Raw genomic sequence first — 24556 nt, 5'->3', positions numbered from 1 at the left:
AGGAGGAGAAAACCCTTCAGGACCCCAAGGCCAGATGCAGGAATGCCAAAATATACAACAAGATGTCCACAGCACTGGCTGAATGGGGCAACCCCCACTGCAGTATGGAGGAGCTCCGGGCCAAAGTAGAGGAGCTTCACCAGGGCTACGTGCAGGCCCAGGATACTGCCTGATGCTCCTGGGCAGGACCAGCCGCCTGCCTGTATTATCAGGAGCTCCACTGCATCCTGGTGGAGGGCACATCCCCCACGTGCTGAAGCATTGACGGTGTGCTCAAGGTGCCCCCCACCATAAGGGGAACCCCTCGAGAAAGAGGAGGAGGAGGAGGCAGCCCAGCCACAAGCTACACCAGAGCTGGAGCAGGAGCCCAACTCAGAGGCTAAGAGCCTCATTCTGATGTTGGACCTGGTCTCCGACAGCCAGGCCACCTCCTGGGCATCCTTAGAAGTGGGTGAGGGTCTCTCTGGTGAGTACGATGTGTTACACACCGCGGGGCATGTGTGGGGTGGGTGCAGACAAGGCATTGTACAAGCATCATTCTGCTGACCCAGGCAGGACCTTGTGCCGCAGTCACAGCACAGGAAACCACGTATAGTGAGAGTGAGCAGCATCCTGCTGCTAGCCTCGTTGGAGGCTGAATGAACCCCAGGCCTGGGAGGGGGGCCCTCTCAGCACCTGCCATTGCGGCGGACTCTCCTACCATCTGCGCCAGTTGGATGCAGGCAAGCTGCAACGGCACTGGCCTGACCCCAGACACACTGATGAATGCAACACCTGGGGCACAGGCATGCCCACAGTTGTGGCACCACCTGCTCCCATGGGCCACAGGTGTGGAGGGGGAGCAGGGAGGGCAAGGCTGCTCCTGGCTCATTTGCCACCCATGAGGTGGGCCCTCTTTGGCAGGACACCTCCGTTGGCCACTAGCCCTTTGCCTGAGGGGTGGGGGACGGGACAGCAGTCAGCATGGTTTTAGAGGAACTGCAGACACCCATGTGGCAGGGTGCACTGTGCAGCCCACACATGGGTTTGCTCCGGGGACATCCCCATCCCTTGGTCTGGGGGGTGTTGGTTGCTGCTCACAATGGGAGGCAGGGTTTTAGGGGTTGTGTTGCATGGATGACTCATTGTCTCTCCTCCTTGTCTTCCTTACAGCTGGATCCACACTGACCGAGGGCCATGCCACCCCCATGACACCACCAGGCTGAGCCACCTCTACATTGCTGAGGGTCTGTTGGCAGGTGTATGAAGAGCTGCTGTGGGACAACAATGCCACCATGTGGGTCATGCAAGGCACAATGGAGTGGCAGTACAGGGCTTGTTACCAGCTCAAGTCCCGCTTTGACACTGCCACCAGTGTCTGGGAGAACATGATGGCCCAGCCACCCACAGCTATCTGCCTCGCCACCTGTACCTCCTGCAGGGCATCCTGGACCCCTGCCTGCTCCAGTGGGCAATGGCCATGGCCATCCCCCCAACCCCTAGGCTCCCTTGCCCCAGGCCCCCTACCCACTCAGAGCCCGCCACAGCCCCTCCCTGCCGATACCTCCCCCTGGTCCCAGCCCTAGCCTAGCCTAGCCCTGACCAGGGCCCTGAACCTGTGGAGGGAGGGGATCCCGAGGCCAATGCTGCTTGAGGTTCTGCTCCCCCTCAGGTTCATGGCCTTCTACCCTCTCCATGTTCTGAGTCCCCATACTCCCTATCTCAACCCCCACACACTTTAAATTGTTATGCATATCACTTATCTGTAAAAAGTTTTGAATGGCACCAGATTTGCATGTTTTGTTTTTTGAGTGAAAGTCACTTATTTATTTACCACAGCTTCATCCATGGTTATTGTACAGGGGTCGGGGAGGGATTAACAGGCAAAGAGAGGGATTGTGGTGGGGACAGGGTAGAGCTCTGGGCCTGAGGCCCCTGCTGGGGATGCTCTGGGTATGGTTACGGGGGGCCGTGTAAGAAGCTCTCCCTGAGGGCCACGCAGATCCACACCCTATCCTGATGGGCCTGGTGGAGGGGAGCTGTGCCTGGCTGCTCATAAGCATGCCCCTCCCAGGTGGTGGCCAGTCTCCACCCCGGGAAGAAGGCCTGCTTCTTTCCCTCCACAATATTGTGCAGGGCACAACATGCCACCACAACTTGGTGGATGTTGTGCTTCTCTACATCCAGGTGGGTGAGAAGGCACCTGAAGCATGCCTTGAGGTGGCCGAAGGCACACTTGGCCTGCATCCTGGCCTCATTGAGGCAGGCATTCAACAGTTCCTGGCTGGGGTCCAGCTGGCTGGTGTAGGGTTTCATCAGCCAGGGCAGGAGGGGGTAGGCCATGTCCCCCAGGATGCAGAATGGCATCTGAATGTCCCTGACTACCAGCTCACGGTAAGGGACAAATGTGCATCTAGTGTCCCGTACAGGCTCGAGTTGCGGAACACATGGGCGTTGTGTGGCCGGCCTGCCTGCCTGACATAAATGTACTTGAACTATCCATGGTGGTCAACTACAGCCTACACCACTATCAAGAAGTAGATCTTGCAGTTTATATACTTTGCCTAACTGTGCTCTGGGGCATGTGTCAGACTGTGGGTCCCATCAATGGCCCCAGTGCAGCTTCGGGAACCCTAGGGCAGTGAATCCAGCCACAACTTCATCAGTGTCTCCAAGACCCATAACCTTCTGCAGCAGGGTTGTGTTGATGGTCATCATGACCTACAGAGGCAGGAGACCAACCACAAACATCAGCGACTGAGGGAGGGAGCTTTTGGGCCCCGGGTGACTCTTTTGCTACCCCTCGCCCCCCCAGCTCTGAAATAGCTCCTCTGTGAGGTCATCCCCACCAGCTGTAAGCGTTGTGTGATGGTGGGACAGCACAGTTCCCCTGGGATAGGGTTTCCACCCCACCCCTTGCAACCCTGGCTCTGCTCTTGAGGGTCCCACCGAAGGGCTGCCCTCAGAAAGCAGGCTGGGGGTGCAAGAGTTGGGGTTGTGGGGAAGCCCCATCCCAGGGGGACTATGCCATCCCCGGCATTGTGCAGTGACATCCTCCTGAGAGTGTTACTTCCATGAGAAAGGCCCTGACAGTGGACTTCCCCACGCTTAACTGGTTGCTCACCAAGTGGTAGCTGTCAGGGGTGGCAAACTTCCAGAGGGCAACTGCGACCTGCTTCTCCATGGGGATGGCAGGCTGCAGCCAGGTGTCCGGTTTCTGGAGGGTGAGGTGAGGCGGGCACAGAGCTCCAGGAAGGTGGCCTTCTGCATTTGAAAGTTCTGGAGTTACTTCTGATCATCCCACTGCCCAATGACTAGCCTGTGCCATCAGTCAGAACTGTTGTGGTGCCTCCAGAGCCACCTGTGCACCAGGCGGGTAGGGGGTAGGGTGGGTGCAGGTGTGAACATCCTGCAGTCAAAGCGAGGTCCTCGCAGATGGCCTTGGGCTTGCCCTCCATGAGGAAGAGGAGGACGGCTGTCAGGAATTTCAGCAGCTGCTGCAGCATCTCTGTGTGGGGCCGCCACAAGCTCAGTGCAGCTCTGGTGGCATAGCTCCCTGGAACCAGCTGTGTTGCGCACAAAGCTGCAAAGCCCTGTGTTAGCTGTACCTGTCCCTCAAGGAGGTAGACACGCTCACAGCAGAAGCAGGAAACAGGTGTCTGTGTGGGGTTTCTTTAAGGGTGTGCCTCGCTGGGGCTCCTGGTAGGAACTGGTGACTGGTGACCCGGTCCAACATAGTTCTGGGTGGCCATTTTGCTGATAGAATGGCCTTGTGGTCTGAATGCCATCTGTCAACAGAAGTTTTGTCACAAGATATCTTCCGACACATACCTCTGCCAAGAAATCCCTATAGTCTAGACATAGCCACAGAGTCAGAGCCCTTAGTCAGCGTGGTGCAGTGAAGAGGGTCTAGGAGCTTAGGCCTATGCTCAGACTGACCCATAAATAGTCCATCTTCCCAAGGCCTGCCTCAGGGCAGGGAGGCAAAAGAATGTACGACTCAGGCTGAGAAAGAGTCAGTGGATTAGCTCAGTCTCTGCCTCTCAGCAAGGCAACAACTAGTCATTCAATTCAGGCCTTGATTTAAGCAGAGCCATGGCCATTTAAGTAGCCCAGGGTCTCTTTCAGAGTGGGGAAATGAACAGAGTCAATCAGCCCAGGCCTCAGTTCTGAGAGCCTGAGGGAGGCAGATAGGATGCAGGTTCAGTCACCCCAGTGCATACTGGCTCAGGGCCTTACCCTCTGTCAGTGCTGCAGCCAAACAGGCATCTACCATCTCTGGGATAATTCCACACTCCCCTTCCCAGTGTACCTTTGGGGTCCAGAGAGGTGATTGGGTCATTGGGGACCTCTGCTGCCAGTACCGGCTCCTGGATAGGGTGAGCCCGTATTCTGGGCAGTCCTGGCCAGTTGTTGGTGTCTTAAGGGCTCATGTCTGTCAGTGGTCTGGGTGGCCTCAATCAGTCATCTGCTTCCTCTCGGGTCAGGTCTGCCAGTGATCTGAGTGGTACCAGCCAGCTCTCTGCTTTCTGTTGGCTCACTGCAACCTCCCACTGCAGGAGCTCAGGGGAGGCATTTATCCCCTCCAGTGACTGAGCTTCAGCTGAGCCCTAAGCTCTGCCCTTTATACTTCTGGTCCCGCCTGTTGGTTTCCTGGAAGCAGCGTAAGCGTACTGTGGTTCCACCCACAGAGTGCAGAGGTATGCTCAGACCCTTCTGACTGTGAGGGTGGCCCTTCTGCCTCCCTTCAGTACACTAGTTACATTTTTATAGTAAATTTCATGGCATCTCAGGTTTTCCCACAGCCAAGAATCTTTGAAAATTTAACTGTTTTGGTAAGTAATCAGTTGTATTGTTAGTAAATTAGCTATCTTAGTCTGACTTTTGATAGGCAGTTATGACTTTTATGAGTGTCCCTTTCTCAAATTAAAATAAAACAGCTGGAAAACTACATTTCTGTGGCTATCCTTTCTCCTGTCTTGCCCCTGCCCCAGCCTGGTTCTTTTTGCTTCCTGCAATTCTTCTCCCCACCCACGCCATGCTATTTCAGTTCTTCTATGCCTAACTGATCTCCTTTTTATTTTTCACTTGTCCTTGCCACTAGTTGCCCTGCTGTGTTTGTTGGTCCTCTTGCCCCTGTCTGCATCTATCTCCCACCACCTTCTTAGTGCTCCTCCTTACCTGTGCCCACATCTCCTCTCATCCTGTGCCCGTCACTCCAGTTATGAGACAAATATTATGCTGACCCTTATAGGTAGTAGTGGATATAAGAGGGTTCTGCAAGGGCATAGGACAGTAGACATTTTGGCCTCCAGAAAGCCAGTCAGATTTAAACTGAGAAACTTCTGGTTTCCACATAATTAGATGGGACTTACGAGACAATCATTGTAGAACAGCAGTCATTCAATAGTATATTTCAGTAATGAATTAAAATTAATTATAACTAATGACAAAGTCCAAAGAATTATTATTCATGCATTCCAGAGCAGAGAGACTTGTAGAGAATCAAATTTTGCACATCTCTCAAATCAAACAAAAAGCTGTCTGATAAAGGAGGGTGGGAGAGGAGGACTGATTAGATAGCTAGGGAATGAGAGTGCCCCAAAATAGATCTGCAAAGAGATAAGTTACTCAAAATGGGATGTGAGCAGCCAAGACAAAGTTATGGTACACAAAAGAGGTTAACTACCTGAATAGATAACATATGTTTTAAAAGGATATAAATATTGAGTTGTAGCATGTGTTAACCACTTAAAAAGAAAAATGTAAATTAGGAAGAAAAGTCAGACTTGATGTTGGAAGGTAATGGAAATTATTTTTTTTTTCAGTTCAAGAGGTACAAATGAATGTTTTCATCATTCCTCTTAAATGAGTTTGAAAAAAATGAACATGTAAAGATAAAAGCAAATGAACTATCAAAAAAGTTGTCAGTACATCTAGAGCACCGATTAAGATGGTTTAGAATGTCCCTGAACCATTAGCTTTCTTGGGGCTTCAACAAGTTATGCATTATAGAGAGGGCAGGATTGCAGGCTGTAACTGAGTTAATAGAGGTCTTGGGGCAGAGACAACATATATGATTATGCACTACAAAGTCTCTATGGTCTCTTCTTTTTCTTATCTGTTTCTTTAAGTCATAGTGTAGAGAAATACCTTTTCTTCATACCTACTGATAATCTACATTAGTGTGAGACTCCTGTCATCATAGTTTGCTAATGTGTGTCAGCATCTGAAGGATTTGAATTTTACCTACTGATATCCCTGCTGCAGCTAATAGACTGTTAGGAAACTAGACATACATCATTAACTAGGTCATTTTCTGTGGATAATAGTTAAAAAAATGACCAGTGATTTTTGGGTTCCTTAATTTTTGGGTACATACCGTGAGTCACCATGAAAGGCCTTAAGCAACTCAGCCCCTGAAAATCAGGTACTTCAGAGTGGGTAAATAAAATCTGAGGCACACAAAATCACTAGTTACATTTGAAAACCGTGGCCTATTTCTGTTGAGTAAACCATTATTTATGGATCTTGCACTATATGGTCAGAAACAAAACCTTCATCATCATATTTGAAAATTTCTCTAGGATTTTTAGCAATATGCAGTCATTATAGTCCTGATGCCAAGCCAGGTAACATCCATTTTTTGCCTGATAACCACAGGACAGCATAGCCTAACCACCATCCTCCAGCTTTACTACACAATCTGTCTTTTATTTATTCAGGAAATAAGTAACTTCATTAGATATCTCTGACTGTACAGGTAAGTGCAAAAGATCAGAACTGGGGCACTAAACTCACAGCAGAGTTCTGATCTCACTTCTTAAACCTATATTGTAAACATAGGTGCATTAGATCATGGAATGTTATTATTGCTTAGTTTCTTAGGCTCCATTATTCCATACTGCTTTTTGTTCCCTGCCCTGATTGAAACTCCTCTCCTTCCCCTACTTGAGCTGCCAGTGTAGTAACTTATGGTGAGATCAGGGTAACGTATTTCCTCTTAACTTGATACAATTTCTAATCTATGGATTGGCTTTCAAACTGTGCTTTATTTTTGATTAATCACTTTGAATAGTCTTATGCTGGCACAAAACTCCTTACTATTTTTTCTTGCCCTGTTCCCCCACCTCCCACGTCTTAACTTCCAAATCTTCCATAATATATCTCAAAGTTGTCTTACCCTTTTCCTAACTTTCCCCACAATCGCTACTTTCCTAAATACCCACACCCTTCCTTACCAAAAATACATTGCTTTTCTCCACTTTTCTTTTTTTAATCTCTGAGATATCCACTCAGATTTTATTGTAGAGCACTGATACTTTCTCTCCCCCTTCCTCAAATCTTCCATCCCAGATTTACTGAGGTTGTCCTTGTGCTCGAGCTTGCTAGCACAGATAGCACAGACTTAATCAACTTAGCCTCAGACCTCTGCATCTGGAGCGAGAGGTGGGAGAATTAAGAGAAAGATCGTGGACATCCCAGAAGGTAGGCTCAACAAAGATAAAGTTGGAAAAAAACAAACTTGTCGTCCTTTTGCAGTAAGTGCAGTACTGTAAACGAATGTTTAGCTAACACATATGATATACTGTTATTTCTTAGCTTAGCCAGACCTTTTTTAAAAAATGGAGTTTTATACCAAGTAAAATCCTGCTTGAATGTCTCAGCCTCATTTTATTTTCAAAGTAGCGGTTGTGGGCATCTATAAAATTTGCCATAGTGATGAAGAAACACTATGTAGAATACCACTACAATACTTTTTAATTAAATGCTTTATTTATTTTTTATCAGATTCAATCTGTGACATATTTCTACAATTTTAATATTCTAGACTGGTATACCACATTTGTCTGACTTTGTCTTTTTCCCAGTTGATGGTGCTGTAAAAAGTGTAATGGAACAAAATTGTAGAAGGCTAAGGAGGAAAATCTGCCCTCCATTAACGCTCTGAACTGGAGTAGAATCCTCTAATACGAGTCTCTTTGTCAATGTGGAGTCTCATTCACTTCAATGAGACTTTTCATAGGTATAGGAGTTCACACCATTAGATCTCAATGCTGGATCAAGTCTTTAGAAGCTTGAAATATACTGTCTTGATGGTGTACTTGTAAGTACTCTGGCTCTAGCTTTTAATCTTAGGCGCTGAAACTTGGGCATCATAATCTGATTTTAGCCGCCTTAATAAAAGTGACCTGATATTCAGAGATGTTGAGCAACCACACTCAGGCTTCTTTTATTTATGTGCCTGAATATGAATTGTAGTGCCTAAGAACTTGAAAATGTTGGCCACTGTAACTTACCTATATTCTGTGCACTTATGTAAACTATTGCATACAACATAATAGAATATTATTTACATCCTTTAATTGCTTGAAGGAAACTGATAAATATGTAAGGACAGATGACAACAGATTTTAAATCCTAAATGTGCTTACTAAATAAACTCTATCTATGCAGAGTCCAAACTCATACTGAGCTGTGTTCATTGTTACACAATTCATATTTACTCATGAATACCATATAGTAGTATTTGAGATACCACTGAATATATCAATATTTAAAATGGGAAATAGGACTCTTATAGATAATTTCCATTGTGCTAACTTCAGCAGTGCACATGCTGAACTTTTACACATTGTATACTATCTAAAAACTATAATAGAACAGAAGAGAATATATTAGATAATATATTAATGGAATATAATAGAAATAACAATAATGCAGTATGGCTTTCTTGTGTGACAGGATAGTGTGCCTCTTGCTAAAAAATTAAAAAGTTAAAAGAGCTAACCGATAAAATCATTCATAATTTATTTTCTTTAATGTTTATGCTAATAGTCTTGTCTGGTTCTTTGATCAGTATTGTTTGTATCTATATGAAATACTGAAAAGTACTTGTAATAAACCTTTAATATTTATTACTTTCATTGCTCCTTAATCTGTACCTTGTGGATTAGTTACGATAAATACAATTCATTGAAAGGGAGTGGATCTGATTCTGTACTGACTTTCACCTCTCACGGTCACTTAGACCTTTTGAAAGTATGTGCAAAGGGCTGCTAAATCAGAATGTTAGATTTAATACTCATTTTACATAGATTCCCATGTAGGCAAGACAGTCAGAGGAAGGTCTTTGTAAAGTATTACAAATATAGATACTTCTGTGTCAGCAGAGGCTAGAGTCAGGTGTCCAAAGTGTCGTGGGGCTTGTCTACACTGTCACCTTCCTTCGAAGGAAGGATGGTAATTACGGTGTTGGGAGTTTACTAATAAAGTGCTGCCGTACATATGCAGTACTTCATTAAACAAATTCCCCCCCCCCGTGGCAACTCCAAAGTTTTAAACTTCGAAGTACTGGCACGCGTCTAGCCACAGCACACCCACCGGTACTTCGAAGTGCCGGGGCAACTTCGAAGTCCCCTTACTCCTCAAATTTTGGAGGAGTAAGGGGGAGTAAATTTTGAGGAGTAAGGAGACTTTGAAGTTGCCCTGACACTTGCAAGTACCAGCAGGTGCGCCGCGGCTAGACGTGTGCCAGTACTTCAAAGTTTAAAACTTCGGAGTTGCCGCAGGGGGGCGGAATTTACTTAATGAAGTGCTGCAGATGTATGGCAGCACTTTATTAGTAAACTCCCAACACCCTAATTACCATCCTTCCTGCAAAGGAAAGCAGTAGTGTAGACACAGCCATGATGTTTAGGCATCTGTTTTCCATAATTAATTGCATGTTGTTTGAGTTTCTTAGGGTTATGAGAGCTAAACATTAATGGTGATATGTTCCCATTTGATCTGTGTGTGTCCAGTTCCCAAATGAAATTGTGTCCTCCTAAAACTTACCTGCTCAGCTTTCTGTCCTACATTACCCTTCTTTTTGCACCCTCTTCACTGCAAGAATGCCAGTTTGAAGTTTCATTGCATTTTCATTTCAGCTTTATTCTCTTTACTTCCTCTGTATTTCCATCTATTGTTTCCTGTTTCTTTCTTCGTGATGTAACCACTATATAAAGGATCCTCCTTATTCTCTCAAGAAAGCATTTTGAGATAGTTTTATTGAAAATACTGTAGAAAAATAAATAGTATTGTGTTTGTATAAACTTGCTTGGGAAGGGGAGAGGGAATATATCAATTAACAGAATGGGTTGCTTTTGTGGGGGGATTTTGAGTGGGGTTTTGCATACAATTTGGAATGACAGCAAATCACTAACAATGGACAGTTGTGAATGAGCTCTATTTTCGGTTTATAGCATTCCTAAACATCAAACATTTTATGCTATCTATTTACCTTATTTTGTTAGAGTATTGTCTTTTTTATAATTCTGCCTGTTTATGTTCAATGGTGTATTGATAACTACCAATACAGTGATATGATTGGTATAAGCAGAATTTGGTAATATTCCCAGGGTGCATTATAAAATACATTTATATGTCAAATCCTTGCTTAGGCAAAACTCTCTTTGACTTTGAGTAAGGGCAGAATAAAATATGAGTAAGGATTTCAGAATCTAGCAAGTAAAGATTTGGAGTTTATTCACATGGTTCGTGAAATTTAGAAATTTATCTAATAACAATAACTAATATTTTCACCTTATGTGAAAGATATGGATAGAGTGAAAGGAGTTCAGAGAAAAGGCTGCGAAATGAAAGAGTCTAGTAGATAGTGCGGGGGGATGATTATGGGGAAATGTTAGACTTAAATATTTAAACTGTCACTTGTCTGAGTGGTGGTTCATGTTGGGTTGTAAATCTACCAATACCTGAGGGTGACAATACCAAGGATGGAAGGATACTATTTAAAGTGGTTTAAGGCCAGGATGCTAGGAGGGAGAGGGAGTATATCTAGAAACACTGAGATTAAATTAAGATGGGGAACGGTTAGGGTGAAAGTCCAGAGCAATTTGTTGTCACTGAGATATACTAGACTGTGGTATAATCTCACAAACAGTGATGGAAACTCTCGGGTGGCTAATCATGTTCCTGGATTTTCCCTCTTTCCAGATATCCCTGTTGTGCTCTTCCAGTTTAATTTCGTTGTCTCTCAGAAAAATGTGAAGGGAGACAACCTCCATGAAGTCCATGGGAAAAAAAAACCCCAGCCCCCGCACCCTGCTGCAAAGTCAATGTGTATTTCCAGCTTTAAGGCTTTTAATATACTCGCGTTCAGTTTTGCTTTAATTCCAGAAACAAATTCAAACCAAGAACAGTTCAACTCAGATTACTCAATAATAACCAGCTCAGATTCTTTGCTGTGATAGTCTCTTTTTCCTCAGTTTCTAGTTTACTTTTTGTAGCCCTTCACATTTCATCATTATTGCCAACCTGCACTGGCTGTACAACAATTTCTGTCGCTAGTTTATAGTGACAAGTACGTTTTTGGCCACCAGGTTCCTACATCAGTTGATTTTGTATCCCAGCCTCACATCAACTCCACCTCCCTAGCCATAAAATTCGCCTCTTGTCTCTCTCCCCACCCACCCAACTTCCCCCATACCACATCTGCCTCCTTGTTCACTGGTCTCATATACTTTTCTACAGGCAGACAATTAAAGAGTTTTCCTTTGGGCTCTCCAATATTGCATGAAGAGTGGCGGTTCTTGCGCTAGGCTTCAGTGGGTGGGGGGAAGAGTGTCAGAATTATGTCACTTACAATAAATTCTCAAAAGTTGGCAACATGGTGTGTGATAGACAGGAATCCTGTAATTTCTTACACCTTGTGACAGTTGATTTGGCAATCTTTAGCCATAACTATAGTTTTGGCAAAATTTGTTTTTTATTTTTTATGATTGAGGTGGGTAATTTAGATATTTTGGGGGATTTTTATTTTTCTTTATTTGTCTTTTCATAGTTAAACAAAATTATGGGTTTTATTCTCCCCCATTTATTATCAATTTGAATGTTAACAAGTGAGAGAAATTATAGAAGGGTGCAGAGAATGTGTGAGAGTTACACAATAATTATTTAATGACAGTAGATATTAATATTCAAAAAGTTAAAGTTTTATAACTTTGGCATTGTATATCAAGATACACACAGTAAATACCCTTAAAGTTCTTAAGCAGCATTTTTCCTCTTGTGACTATCTGTACATTTTAGTTATTATTGATGGAAACACTTTTTGTGTCAGTTTCCTGTGTGACAAAACTGGCATTTAGAAACATTTACTGATTCAAAATGGAATCCTTCCAAGTTCTAAATATATTGCTCAGGCCTTCCTCAGGCTTTGTGCAAACATCTGCTTCTTCTTCTTAGTAGCTCACAGAACATTGTGGATTTGACCATTCACTGTGCAAATGGATTTTATTTTTTTATTTTTTATTTTTTTGCAAAACCTGGATTCAGCCTTATTTGTCAGCTTTATCTTTCCATGACATGTTCCAGGTTTCCAAATCAAAAAAAGGTCCCAAGCCTTCTTCATTGGGAAAAAGGTAGTCTTGACAGTCAGGACATTACCTTCCAAGCTTATGTCTGCTTTCACCTCTTCCAAGCAGTGGTAACCACTTATATATTGTTTGTGTCTCCAAAAAGAAGCCCGTAAAGAAAAGAGGTCTTCTTCACATGTATTTTAGGTATTTCCCCATGTCCTAACCCCCTGTCACTGAAATTTGTGGGAAATCTTTAATCTCAGTGTCTGTGCAAGTTCTAAGGCATGCTCACATTGAATCTGACCAGAACAGTGGTGTTCAATAGTAATTCAAAGAGCCAGGAAGGAGGCGGCAGCTGCCGATGCTCCTCCTCGGTGTGGGGAGCTGGGAAGTGGGTGTGAGCCACATGGGAGCCGCTCCCCCCACAAGTAGGGGCAATTATTACTGTTTTGAAAATAAATCAGGACACCTTCCTGACTCCCAAAATATGGAGCTGTCCCACCAGAAGTGGGATGGATGGTCATCTTAAACAGAGTGCCCACTTCACTAGGCACATGACTATATCTTGGCAGGATGAGGGAGGTATCATTATATTTGCTTTTCAGTGGTTCCTCCTGACTATTTCCTGCACTGAGCATTACCAGCTAAAACAAGTAGGGATCTGCATTGTGCAACAATGATGTGGGAAAAGCTGAAGTACTCAAAGCTCTTTTTGCCTCTTTCTTCTCAGACAAGATTGGCTCCCAGAGTGCTGCAATAGGCAGCACAGTGTGTGAAGGAGGTGAGCAGCCCTCGTAGAAGGAAGAACAGGTTAAGAACTATTTAGAAAAGCTGGACATACACAGACACTTGGGGACAGAGCTAGTGCATCTGAGGGTACGAAGGTGGTTGTTTGATGTGCTTGCAGAACCATTGGCCATTATCTTTGAAAACTGGTGGTGATTTGAACAGTGACTTGGATGGCTGGCCTGGGCAGTAATAACCAAAAATGTAGCACATAACCAGGGATACAAGGTATACCAGTTGTTTTAAGTGATATTCCAACTGGTACTCTATATAAAAGCATTATAAAAAGAAAGTTGACCCATAAGTTTTGAATAGTTTAAGATAGTTTATATTTCAAGGTAGATATGATGAGGTACAGGAACTGTAAGTCTGCCTGGTCCTTAACCAGGCTTTGCAAAGTAGGGAAGCCTGTCATTTCCCCCGACTATGCTCCTGTGTAAGAGTCAGCAGAATCTGGCCCTGATATGGTACACACATGACATACAGTGCAGGGCACAAATGCCCACTGGGAACTCATGAGGATTATGCTTATAGTGTTTATTTTGGGTAAGAGGGAGAATAAAAGACAGATCACGCTAGGCAATGTGACGTGACCATAACTGGACTGGCAGTATGTTGTTTTTTGTTTTTTTTTTAATTTGTATGAAGTATGTTGCTTTGAACTAAAAGTGGTTGTGGAACCAATAGATCCAAACCCAAGATATGAATCATTCAAAACTTCAGGGAAGTTTAGGTCTGATTTTGCAACCCAGGCTCAACTCTAAATCAGAATTCACATAATTGCGTTTCTAACAAAGCCAAATAAAACAGATGTTTATGCTAAATTTTATAATCTTAAATGGCACAACTGCATTATTGGTGGAGTCAGAATATCTCACATGTCTATTCTGAAGTCCACTGTATTCTAGAACTTGTGTGACTTGAATTCTGAGGCAAGATCTCAGCCTTCTCCAACTCTCAGGCCAAGACTGGAGATTCTTCAGCATTTGCAAATACACTAAAATTAAGTTTTTGTTGACTGAAATCTGAAAGTAAGTATAATCATTACATGGTAATAAGTGCAATCACTCCTTGTTTATTAGTTTTATTAAATTTAATTGAGGGTACAAAGACTTTGCTCATGGTTGGTGGAGAATTTTTATTTAGTAGCATTTTTGACCCATATTATACAGACTTAAATGATAGCACAAAGTCTGGTGAAAATAAGTTCAGGACAGGACACAAAGCAATAATATGGCTTTGTATCTATCAGATCTGTCCCTGTTCTGGGGCTGGCTAAAGCTGATTCAGCCTGTTATGTCATCTGGGAATCAGCCAGAGCACAGCAGCTGACTTCTTCTGCCATGCCCTCCTGGGTCTGCAGGAGGCCAGTAGTACAGTTATGTCAGTTGAATCCTTGGCTGTCCACTTAGAACAGCTTCATGGCCCATTTGCACCTCTGAAGCAGTGGAAAGGGGCGATAGCAAAGGATGAGATCTGGCATACAGCCTTTAGGTTTTGAGAGTTTTGTCACTGAAGGCTTGGGTTCTGGAATGCATATCTGCACGAGAGGTTGGATTCTTTGGGATGTTCCCTGGCTGTGGATTTGAAGAATGCATGGATTCTTGAGCATAATTACAGCTGCATATTTTGAGATTGTGTTGTAAGGAAGCAGTTGGGAAACCACAGTTAAGGCTACATTACCCAGGAATTTTTGTAGTGGTACGTGCTGGTACTGTGTATCAGCACCTCCTTGTCAGGGTTCCTGCCAGCTGGGTTCAATGTCTCAGCCAGCTCCTATCCATGGGGCTGCTGGAGCCTCTGGCAGCCTTGCAGCAGCACAGGGGCTGGGAGCTGGAGCCCCCGAAAGCCCCACAGTAGTGCAGGGGCTTGGAGGCTACCATAGGACTGGGTGCTGGAGCCAGCTCAGTACTGGCTCATGTTCATCTACAAAGAAAGCACTGGCATTACCCAATTTTAATTTGAAAGAACAGAATTAATGTAGTGTGATATAACTTTAACATAGTTTATTCATGTCCTATATACTTTGTAGCACTTTGTTGTTGGCCCCCCTAATGCAATGAAGTTTTGTAAAGCACAAGACTGGTCCTTGTCCTGCAATCAGATCCATGTAGGTGTATTCTTGAGTTTTCCAGGCTCCACTGAAGTCAGTGGGTCCTCATGAAGAGGAAAAGATCTGCATGCAGGACAATGGGACGACTGCTGGACAGCTGTCTTCTTGAAGTGGATGGAAGAAGTGGCTCAAAAGGGAGTCAAATTAATTTTTAGTTACGTTGAGACAAACTTACATAGATTTGCGACTGTTTATTAGACTCAATCCTCTAAAACAAAACAGAAGAAAGAAAATCACAGTCCAGAGAATGGAGCCTGATAATTAACAGCTCATGGCCTACCAGTGTAGACGCTCCTAGTTTTCTAACAAAGTTTCAAAGACTATTTTCCTTCATCTGTCTCAGGCAAGACTGTTACACATCTGAGCTGGACAAAACTTGCATTAACTTCAATGGCAGTTTTGCCTGACTGAGCCTTCCAACATCTGGCTCTAAATTTGGGGTAAAAGTTAAATTTCTTCCTAACATCATTTTAACTGCATCCTGCCCATTTGATAGGAAGTGATAATGGAAGTTACATAGAATTAAAGGGAGTTTTCTCTGCCTGCTAATATTATTTCATGGAAAAGGGTAATCATAACACAGCAGTCATATATGTGTAGGTTGAAAATGTTAATTTATATTTTATATATGAGTGTTTACACTGCTTAATATGGGTATTTTCAAGTTGGAATTTCATGTTATTTAGCACAGGAATACTGTTCCTACCCCTAACGGATCACTTTCAGCAGTGCCTGTAAGAGTAAGTGTGAGGCATATCTTTATGTTTGTGAATGAATGTCCATACACATTCCACATGAGGGCAAGCATGGAATCCTACTGCCCCAAAAGCATGTTGCTACCAACCCCATAAAGTTTTTATGGGCATCTCTGGGGGGATCAGTAACCTACCTCTCTTGAATCCTGTTTGCACATTGTTTTTGTGGCATTGCAAGGAAAGCACAGGGCTCTTGTGCACTGGTGTGAAAATAATTTTTTTCCGATCAAATGCACATAAACTTTTGCATTTGGGAACACGTGAAGAGAGTGCCTCTTATAGGTCTGGCTGTTTGGCTCTAATAGCTCCATGTGCAGACATGTATGTGCCTGTTGCCTTACACAGGTATACAGAAAAAATGACTAGATGTCTTTTGAATAACCCACTGTAATGCTGCATCAAAACTCACTGAAGAGAGAAGCAAGAGCTGAAAATATTTTGTTAGTGATTGGTCAGAATAAAATTATGTACCTCTCTTCATTTTCCTGATACATCACATGGAGGTCCAGATGCCACATTAGAGCACTGTAATCCTTCATCAGAATGTGTGTTTGGTTGCCTAACATCTGTGGATTGTTAAAATAAGTTATTACACAGACCTGCTTTGGTTTAGATTGGTTTGGAACACATCCCAGAATATTTAATCAGGATATAATTCCTGCATGCTGCTAGAGTGCTTGCTGCACATACTTCTCTAAAAATGTTTTTCAATAAACAGCTTTCTTACTGAAACTGTTATGTCACTGCATTTTTTATTTTTTTCTTAAAGACAAGCTTTTGTCATTTTTCCCTTTGGACTGAATATAGCTCAAGGCTACCATAGAATTTAATAGCTAAGTCCTGAAGAGAATCCTAAACAGAGATGTAGTGTAGCATTTATGTGAGTATAATGCAGATTTCTTACATGTATAGTCTGTGGTGCTTGGTGTGTATGTTATGTCCAAGCTGTAGTGTTGAAAGACTGCTGTGGGTTATTCCACTGTAATTTCACAACTAGTGAAAAACTCCCCTTCTCTCTTTTGTATCCTACCTTTATCTATGTGTCTGCATCTACCTTACCTACTCCCAATTATCTGGGTTGAGTACTTTTGTTTGTAAGAAGTATTTGCCTTTACAAAACAAAAGGAGCTTGGGTAAGTTTGTTTATAAATTCACAGGAAAAAGTTTAGTTCATATTTTTGATCTTATAGGTACAATTAGGTTTTATATATAAATGTATAAATTGTGATTGATATTGTTGTTACTAGCTTTCCATGTTAAAGTGTTGATATACGTATGCTTGAGAATTTGCTCAACATTTCCTTCTTCTAGTAATCTACAAAATAACTTCTTTCACATTTTGATTAAAAGAACTTATATCCTTATCCAAAGAACATTCAGAACTTGAAAGCATTTTGGAAAAATACTGCAGTTTATTTTTCAGTTTGTAATTTTTTTTGTCTGAAAATTTAAGGTAACATATTAACTAATACTGGATTCAAAGAAACTCCAGTTACCAGCTTTTGCACAATAGCTTTTTTAAACCTTACTGTGAGCTATTGGTTTAATAGCTTTTGGTTGCTGCCTATATACCAGAGAGTGAGTGAGAAAAATAGACAGAGACTAATACACGCATGACAGGTAATTGTTTAACAATTACATTAGAGTTTATATACACATTTAAAAATGTTTCTTCCCTTGTTAGTCTAGTTTACACTTTAAATTTATGTTGTATGAGTATTGGCATATTCAATTCTTCCATTTTATTTCAAAATTAAAGTATTCCAGATGAAGAAATAAGCCATTATAATATAAAGGGCAGGTTTTAAAAATGTCTACCATTTATTTTAATGAATAAGCTGCCATTCTTATAATTTGTTGAAGATTATTTCTGTTTTGTTCTATAGGACATGTTTGCACCACTGCTAGAGAAACTGTAAATTTTGATTAGCTTCTTTTTTCAAATAATTAAAAGTGTTATTTTTTCAAGTCCTTATTAAGGTAGACATTGTGTGACGCATCTGTACTTTTATACACAGACAATATTTAAAATATTTCTTCATGTCCTTTACTCTCTTTGTTTCATATTCCACAACTTCATTTATGCTTACCTTCTAGTCGTTATTAAACTTACATATTTTTTTCTTTTGGCTAATATAATTGGTTTGCATATTTTTACCCTTTATTCTTTCTATTTCTGCTGAAGCTATCTTCTCTGTTCTCCCCCTTTTTTACCTCATTCTTCCTGCTTCAAATGATCCCTCCTTTCCTTAATTATTGGCGGGGAGGGCTTATATTGTTTTTCATTTGCATTTACTTTACTTTCCCCATTCAGCTTTTATTTTTCTCTTATAATTTTTTCTTACAGTGCGTGCTAGCCCTCATTCCCTCTATGACTTTTAGGCTTAGAGACTGGCCTTATTGTGTGTTCTGTTGTTTACCAGTGATGCTGGAGGGGAAAAAAATTAACTATGCTTCTATGCTATTTAATGGTGATGACCAGGGCCAGGAACAGTTAGCCTTTTTTCAGATATAGGTCATTTCTCATGGCACAGATGTTTGATCTTTTAACCTTTAACCAGTAAGGAATATGTTTTGGTTTGCTAAAATACTGTGAACAATTTTTCATTACATTATTATATTTAGTTACATATCAGTATATTTCTTTAGGCCCGGAGTTTACAACATTGGTAAGTAGCTGTGTTTGGTGTATTTGAAACTATTCACAATAATGAGTACTTCCTTCTGAAAAACTGCCTGAAATTTGTTGGTGGTATCAAGGAAGGAAATGTGACGGAGAAATACTGTAGCAATGACTATTTCTTTAATAGTTCACAGTAGTGATTGGAAGGGAGAAATTAACTGGCTTGAATTTTACAATCCATAGTTCATTTTAGGTCACCCCACCAGTGAACATTAGTTTGATAATCCCATTCTAATATTGGTCCACATAAAACAAAACAAAACAAAACTATACATCAACAACCCACATAATCTGTTCACAGCATTTTAACAGTTGTTACTCAAAAGAGACCAAACACTGAGAAAACAGATTAAGATGGAGATCTGTTGTCAGACCATTAAGCATAGCATAGCATACCACCTAGCTGCAGTATGTTTGACCCTATAGCTAAAACAATGATATGCACTTTCATGAGCACAATATGAGCACTGTCATGAGCACAAAATTCATCCAGTTTAAATATATACTATATTTGAACACTTACAAAGCAAGCAAATATGTTAGAGTTTAGTGGACACTTACACGGATCTCTTTATCTTCAACTAGGTTATGTGGGTGTGCAATTTATGTCGAAAGCAACAAGAAATCTTAACAAAGTCTGGAGCATGGTTTTTTGGAAGTGGTCCACAGCCGCCAAGCAGTCAGGATGGAGCACTGAGTGATACAGCTACTGGTGATGCACCTAGAGAAAAGAAAGCAAGGCTTCAAGAGCGTTCGAGATCTCAAACTCCCTTAAGTACGACAGCTGCCTCATCCCAGGAAATTTCTTCTTCCAGTGTGCAGTCTGACAGGAGGAAAGGAGCAGAACTATCACAGCAAGCTATGGGCCTGGAACAAAAGCAAGCTTCATCAAGGTCTAGAAGTGAACCTCCTCGAGAGAGGTAATATATCCTAGTTCCTCTTTATACACCTATAGCATCTGAGCTGCTAGTTAAGTAATGTTACACAAGAGTGTATTTCTGGGAGATTGTCTGTACCTCTATTGCTTTATATACTCAAGATCAATGACTAACTGTTTATTGATCAGGAAAGTGCAATAGTACACGAAGAAAAGCACCGTCTGGAATATGCAGTGAATTCTATGCAAGAGATATTTAAAAAATAGCAAGACATTTGCACCTTTGACTTGCTAGGAATTAATATCATGTTTGTAAAATCAAATAACTGATTTTAAGGATTTATTTTATGTCCACAGAGGGTTCAAAAAGCCATTTCACAAATAAAAGGACTCTTTCAAAGTGGTTACACCAAAAACTGATCTGATTCATAATGTTTTCTTTATAATTAGTAAATCAGATATTGGTAAATTATTTTAAAAAGAAAAAGACTAGGGATTCTGTCTTATGTGTTTATACTTGTGATGCCTTTTATAGTCTGGTAAATAACAGACTGGCTTTAAAACAGAGGGTTTAAATCGGTAAGATAAACAAATGTTCTTAGAAGTAATTATAGTTTATTTTCATGTGAGAATAAGGCTACGTATACACAACTTCTAGTAATTAACTTAGTAAATTAAAGATGATGGTGGTGTTTAGCTACTTATGTATGATCATGAATCTGCAGAACAGAAACAGGTCAACTGACAGTAGTATGATGAATCTGCTGGTGCTCTTTCACAAGGTAATAGAAGCTAAGTGTAAAATGATAGGGCAAACAGCGGGAAACCATGGCAGTGGGGTTCCTGGCTGACAGGGTTGCCAACAATCAGTACATTTACAGAGAGTCTGGAAAAAATTACCTGAAATTAGACATGTTGGTAAAGTGCATTAAAAATGTAGGTATCTATAAATTTTGTAAAAGTGCAATAAAAAATTTAAAAAAGAGCAAATATTCTATAACAATTACATTTCTGTGCTGCTTCAGCCATTTTACTGCAGAACAGCGGAAATTGGATGCTTTAGCTGTTTATTTAGATCAATGGTTGAGGTGACCTAAAGTGAATCATGTGATTCACATGATGTTATCATCTACGTTATCCTGCCAAGTTAGTATCTCCAATTTGGCAACATGACTAACTAAATGAAAGTGAGATAAATAGCATATTGTTTTTGTGATGTATAAATGATCACAATTACTTTTCATTTTTGGCCATTTATGTCATCTTAATATAGTTTAAAAATATGTCAGTAAAAAAAAATTGTCTGTAAATTTTTCCCATTTTGTCCGTAAATGAAATTTCTGTGGGTTGGCACCCCTGCTGGTTGGAAACTTGCAGGGACTGCTGCAGAAGCACCTTTTCATGAGGGTTGTTGCTGAGCTGTCAGCAGTCCCATATTACAAGGCACTTCTTTTTTTTAAATAGAAAATTGCCTGTTCCATACACAATCCATACAGGATGCCTTTTATCATGTATTTCAACAGTACTTCTGGATGCATCTTTCCATTGCCTCCTTGACCCTGTCTGTTCAGTGCTGTGCTTGGAAAGCAAGATGGGGCCATGTTCAAGAGCCAGGTTGGGAGGGCAGTGGAAAGAGACGCCCATGAATACTGCACAGAGTCACTTACTGACTCCAGCTCTTGATTATTGTCCCATCTAGATCTGGATTGGCACTCCCATGTCATTTTGCTGGTGCCATGTTGTTGAGTTGATCATGTAGGAAAGTGATAGAACAAGAGGAAGATAGCGGGGAGATGGAAAGCAATAGATAGAAGGAGCAAAAGCACGGGATTTTGTGTGTATCAGTGTTTTTTTGTGTAGTGCTGGTGCTCGCGTGTCTTCATCAATGTACTCATCTAAATGTCCTGGTGGTCAAAGCTCACCAATAAATCGTAGTCTTTAGAGCAAGACAGAGGCATGCCTGCTTTTCTCTAGGGCCATTTCTACACAGGCCACTTCTTTCAGAAGTGGCATGCTAATACATGGAGTGAAAGATGCTAATGCGGCATGGATGCAAATTCCCTGCCCCTCATAAGCATAACATCACATGATTTGGAGTCCAGAAGAATGGTCTTCCGGACTCCAAAATGCTGTGTAGAAGTGTAGCCCTGGGGGGCTTCCAGAAGGAAGTCCTTCTTCCAGAGGCCCCTTCTCCCCAAAAATTTTCAGGAAGAAGGGGCCTCTGGAAGAAGGACTTCCTTCCGGAAGCCCCCCGGGGCTGCACTTCTACATGGCGTTTTGGAGTCCGGAAGAACGATCTTCCGTACTCCAAATCACGTGATGTTATGCTAATGAGGTATGGGGAATTTGCATCTGCACCTCATTAGCAGCTTTTGCTCCATGTGTTTGCATCCCACTTGTGAAGGAAGTGGCCTGTGTGGAAAAAGCCTAGGAGTGCAGGAGTCTGTCCTATCTCTTTGTCTACCAGTTTGGGCTAACTGCTGGCTTTCCATGTGTCCATTTATTTCCAGTTCATTTTCTGTTTCTCTGTTGGTCACAACCTTATCATAGAATCATAGGCCTGGAAGGGGTCTCAGGGAGCCAACTAGTCCAGCCCCCTGCTTCAAGCAAGATCAACCCTCACTAGTCATCCCAGCCAGGACCTTGTCAAGCTGGGACTTAAAAACCTTGAGGGAAGGTGAATCCACCACCTCTCTAGGCAACGCATTCCAATGCTTCACCACCCTCCTGGTGAAGTAGTTTTTCCTAATATCCAACCTACACCTCTCCCTTTTTAACTTCAGATGATTAGTCCTTGTTCTGCCATCTGACACCACTGAGAACAGTTTCTCACCCTCCTCTTTAGAGCTCCCCTTCAGGAAGTTGAAGGCTGCTATTAAATCACCCCTAAGTCTTCTCTTCTGTAAACTAAGTAAGCTCAGATCCCTCAGCTTATCCTCCTAGGTCTTGTGCTCCAGCCCCTTAATCATTTTTGTTGCCCTCTGCTGAACCTGCTGCAGCACATCCACATCCTTTTTATACTGGTGGGAGGGGGGCCCCAAAACTGGACACAATATTCCAGATGGGGCCTCACCAGCGCCGAATAGAGGGGAACAGCCACTTCTCTAGATCTGCTCAAAAAATCTATTTTACCTAGATCCCTAAGTGGCCCCCTCAAGGACTGAGCTCACAACCATGGGTTTAGCAGGCCAATGCTCAAACCACTGAGCCATCCGTCCCCTAATATATGGAGTTACACATCTCATAGAACTGGAAGGGACCTAAGGAATTGAATCCAGTCCCCTGCCCTCTTGGCAGGACCAGCCACCCTCCCTTTTTTTTCACCCCAGATCCCTAAATGGCCCCTTTAAGGATTGAGCTCACAACCATAGGGTGTGACAGGCTAATGCTCAAACCACTGAGCTATTCCTCCCTCCCATGTTACAGTACTATTTCTCGTTTTTTTTTAACTAATCCAGTCTTTGATCGTGTCTACACTAGCAAGTTTTTTCAAAATATTTTTTCAAAAGAAGGGACTCTTTTGAAATTTCCAGCAGAGCATGTACACACAAGAAGCATTCTTTTAAAATTAAATCAAAAGTACATGGTGCTCCTTTTGATAGCACACTTCCACTCCCATTTCAGGAAGAGCACCTTCTTTTGAAAGCTTCTTTGGAAAGAAAACATGTATAGATGCTGCATGGGCCCTTTTTGTCAAAAGAGCAGTTCTCATGGTAGCTGATTTTTCAATCCCTGTCCCGTTCTTTCAAAAGAGTAGAGGCTGTGTGGACTCTCTTCTTTGAAAGAGTGGATCACTCTTTTGATCTTCTTCTTTGTGTGTGGATGTGCTCTTTTGAACGAAGTTCTTTTGGAAGAGATCTTCTGGAAGGACTTCTTTGAAAAGATTGCTGTAAGGCAGATGTAGCCCTTCAGTCTCCTTTTTGCATCAGTTGCCATCAGCATGGATCGTTATACACGATTGTAAGGTTTTTTGAAATTCATCCATTTTTTTATCGAGTGCAAAACTAGAGTGGGCCAGAGAGATCCAAATTATCACAACACTTCTAATGTTACACGCTTTTAAAGTTGATCCAATTAATAAATGTTCCTCAGAGCTGACAGCAGTTCTGTTGTTTACCTCAGATATATTTGCTTCCAGGAAGATTTGTGCAGTTTAATTGTACTAGCTTTTTATATTTTTTGGAAGACTCAACAGCTGGAGATGTTTTTTTAATACGTATGTGTAGAGAAACAGTAGCAACAGTGGGATGGAGCTAGGGTGTGAAAGTGGGCCTTGAAGTCTCTGAAGAGGACCATGGAGTTGTAGCAGGCTAAGCCACTGGTCTTTGTGAGGATAGCCATTTAGGGGGGAATCCCCAGTATCACCTTTTAGGTGTGCCTGCCCCTCCTCCCACCTCTCTTCCTCAAAATTTGAGATGGCTGGTGGGAGTGCGGGGAGCGGGGGGACAGTATCTTTGTCTTTTTCAGATGTCTTCTGAACCAACATTCTAAGACCTGATTACTTGCTAAGAGGAGATAGAACTGTTTTGTCATATGGTAAGCGGAAAGGGAAGATGAAAGGATTATGTTGGAATTAATGTCAGGAAGAGGAGTAAAGTCGGGTCTTAAAGATAATTTATAATCAGACTGTAAAACAGTTGTTGGTGAACACATATTCTGAGGAAGGAAAAATGGGAGAAGTTGGTAAGGATAGGAATTATATTGTTACATACAATTTACACTTCATAATAAGAGTTAAATACGTAGAAAGCAAGGGGCAGATGGGAATATAATAACTAAATTGCTCAGGTTAGGACATTTTAAAATGTTGCCTTTGTTCCAGTATTTGTCTCTGAGTTACCCTCTTATAACTTGGAAGAAGTCAGTGGGTATTTGTCAGTGTTACTTGATTCAAGTAGGAGTGGGGAATGAGACTGCATTGAAGTGTTTATATTCTCTTTTATTACATACCTATAAAACATCATAAATATTTTGAGAGCCATCCATATAACATGTAACATTTTT

The 24556-nt window shown here is 42.0% G+C and overlaps 1 protein-coding gene across 42 annotated transcripts in view; it reads left to right on the top strand.

Moving 5' to 3' along the window:
* The window catches only part of RIMS1 (regulating synaptic membrane exocytosis 1), a 423063-nt gene that overhangs the window by 146100 nt on the left and 252407 nt on the right, over nt 1-24556 (top strand). For 41 of the 42 annotated variants that reach the window (XM_074991019.1, XM_074991025.1, XM_074991017.1 and 38 more), the window contains exon 3: nt 19261-19595. In XM_074991019.1, the coding sequence (XP_074847120.1) occupies nt 19261-19595 (335 nt within the window). Of the gene's footprint in view, nt 1-7356; nt 7468-19260; nt 19596-24556 lie in introns of those variants that run through there. The other variant, XM_074991039.1, reaches the window with a different exon arrangement.

The sequence above is a fragment of the Carettochelys insculpta genome, chromosome 3 (assembly GCF_033958435.1).
Source record: "Carettochelys insculpta isolate YL-2023 chromosome 3, ASM3395843v1, whole genome shotgun sequence".
Lineage (NCBI taxonomy): Eukaryota > Metazoa > Chordata > Testudines > Carettochelyidae > Carettochelys > Carettochelys insculpta.
This window is presented reverse-complemented; position numbering and strand designations above follow the sequence as displayed.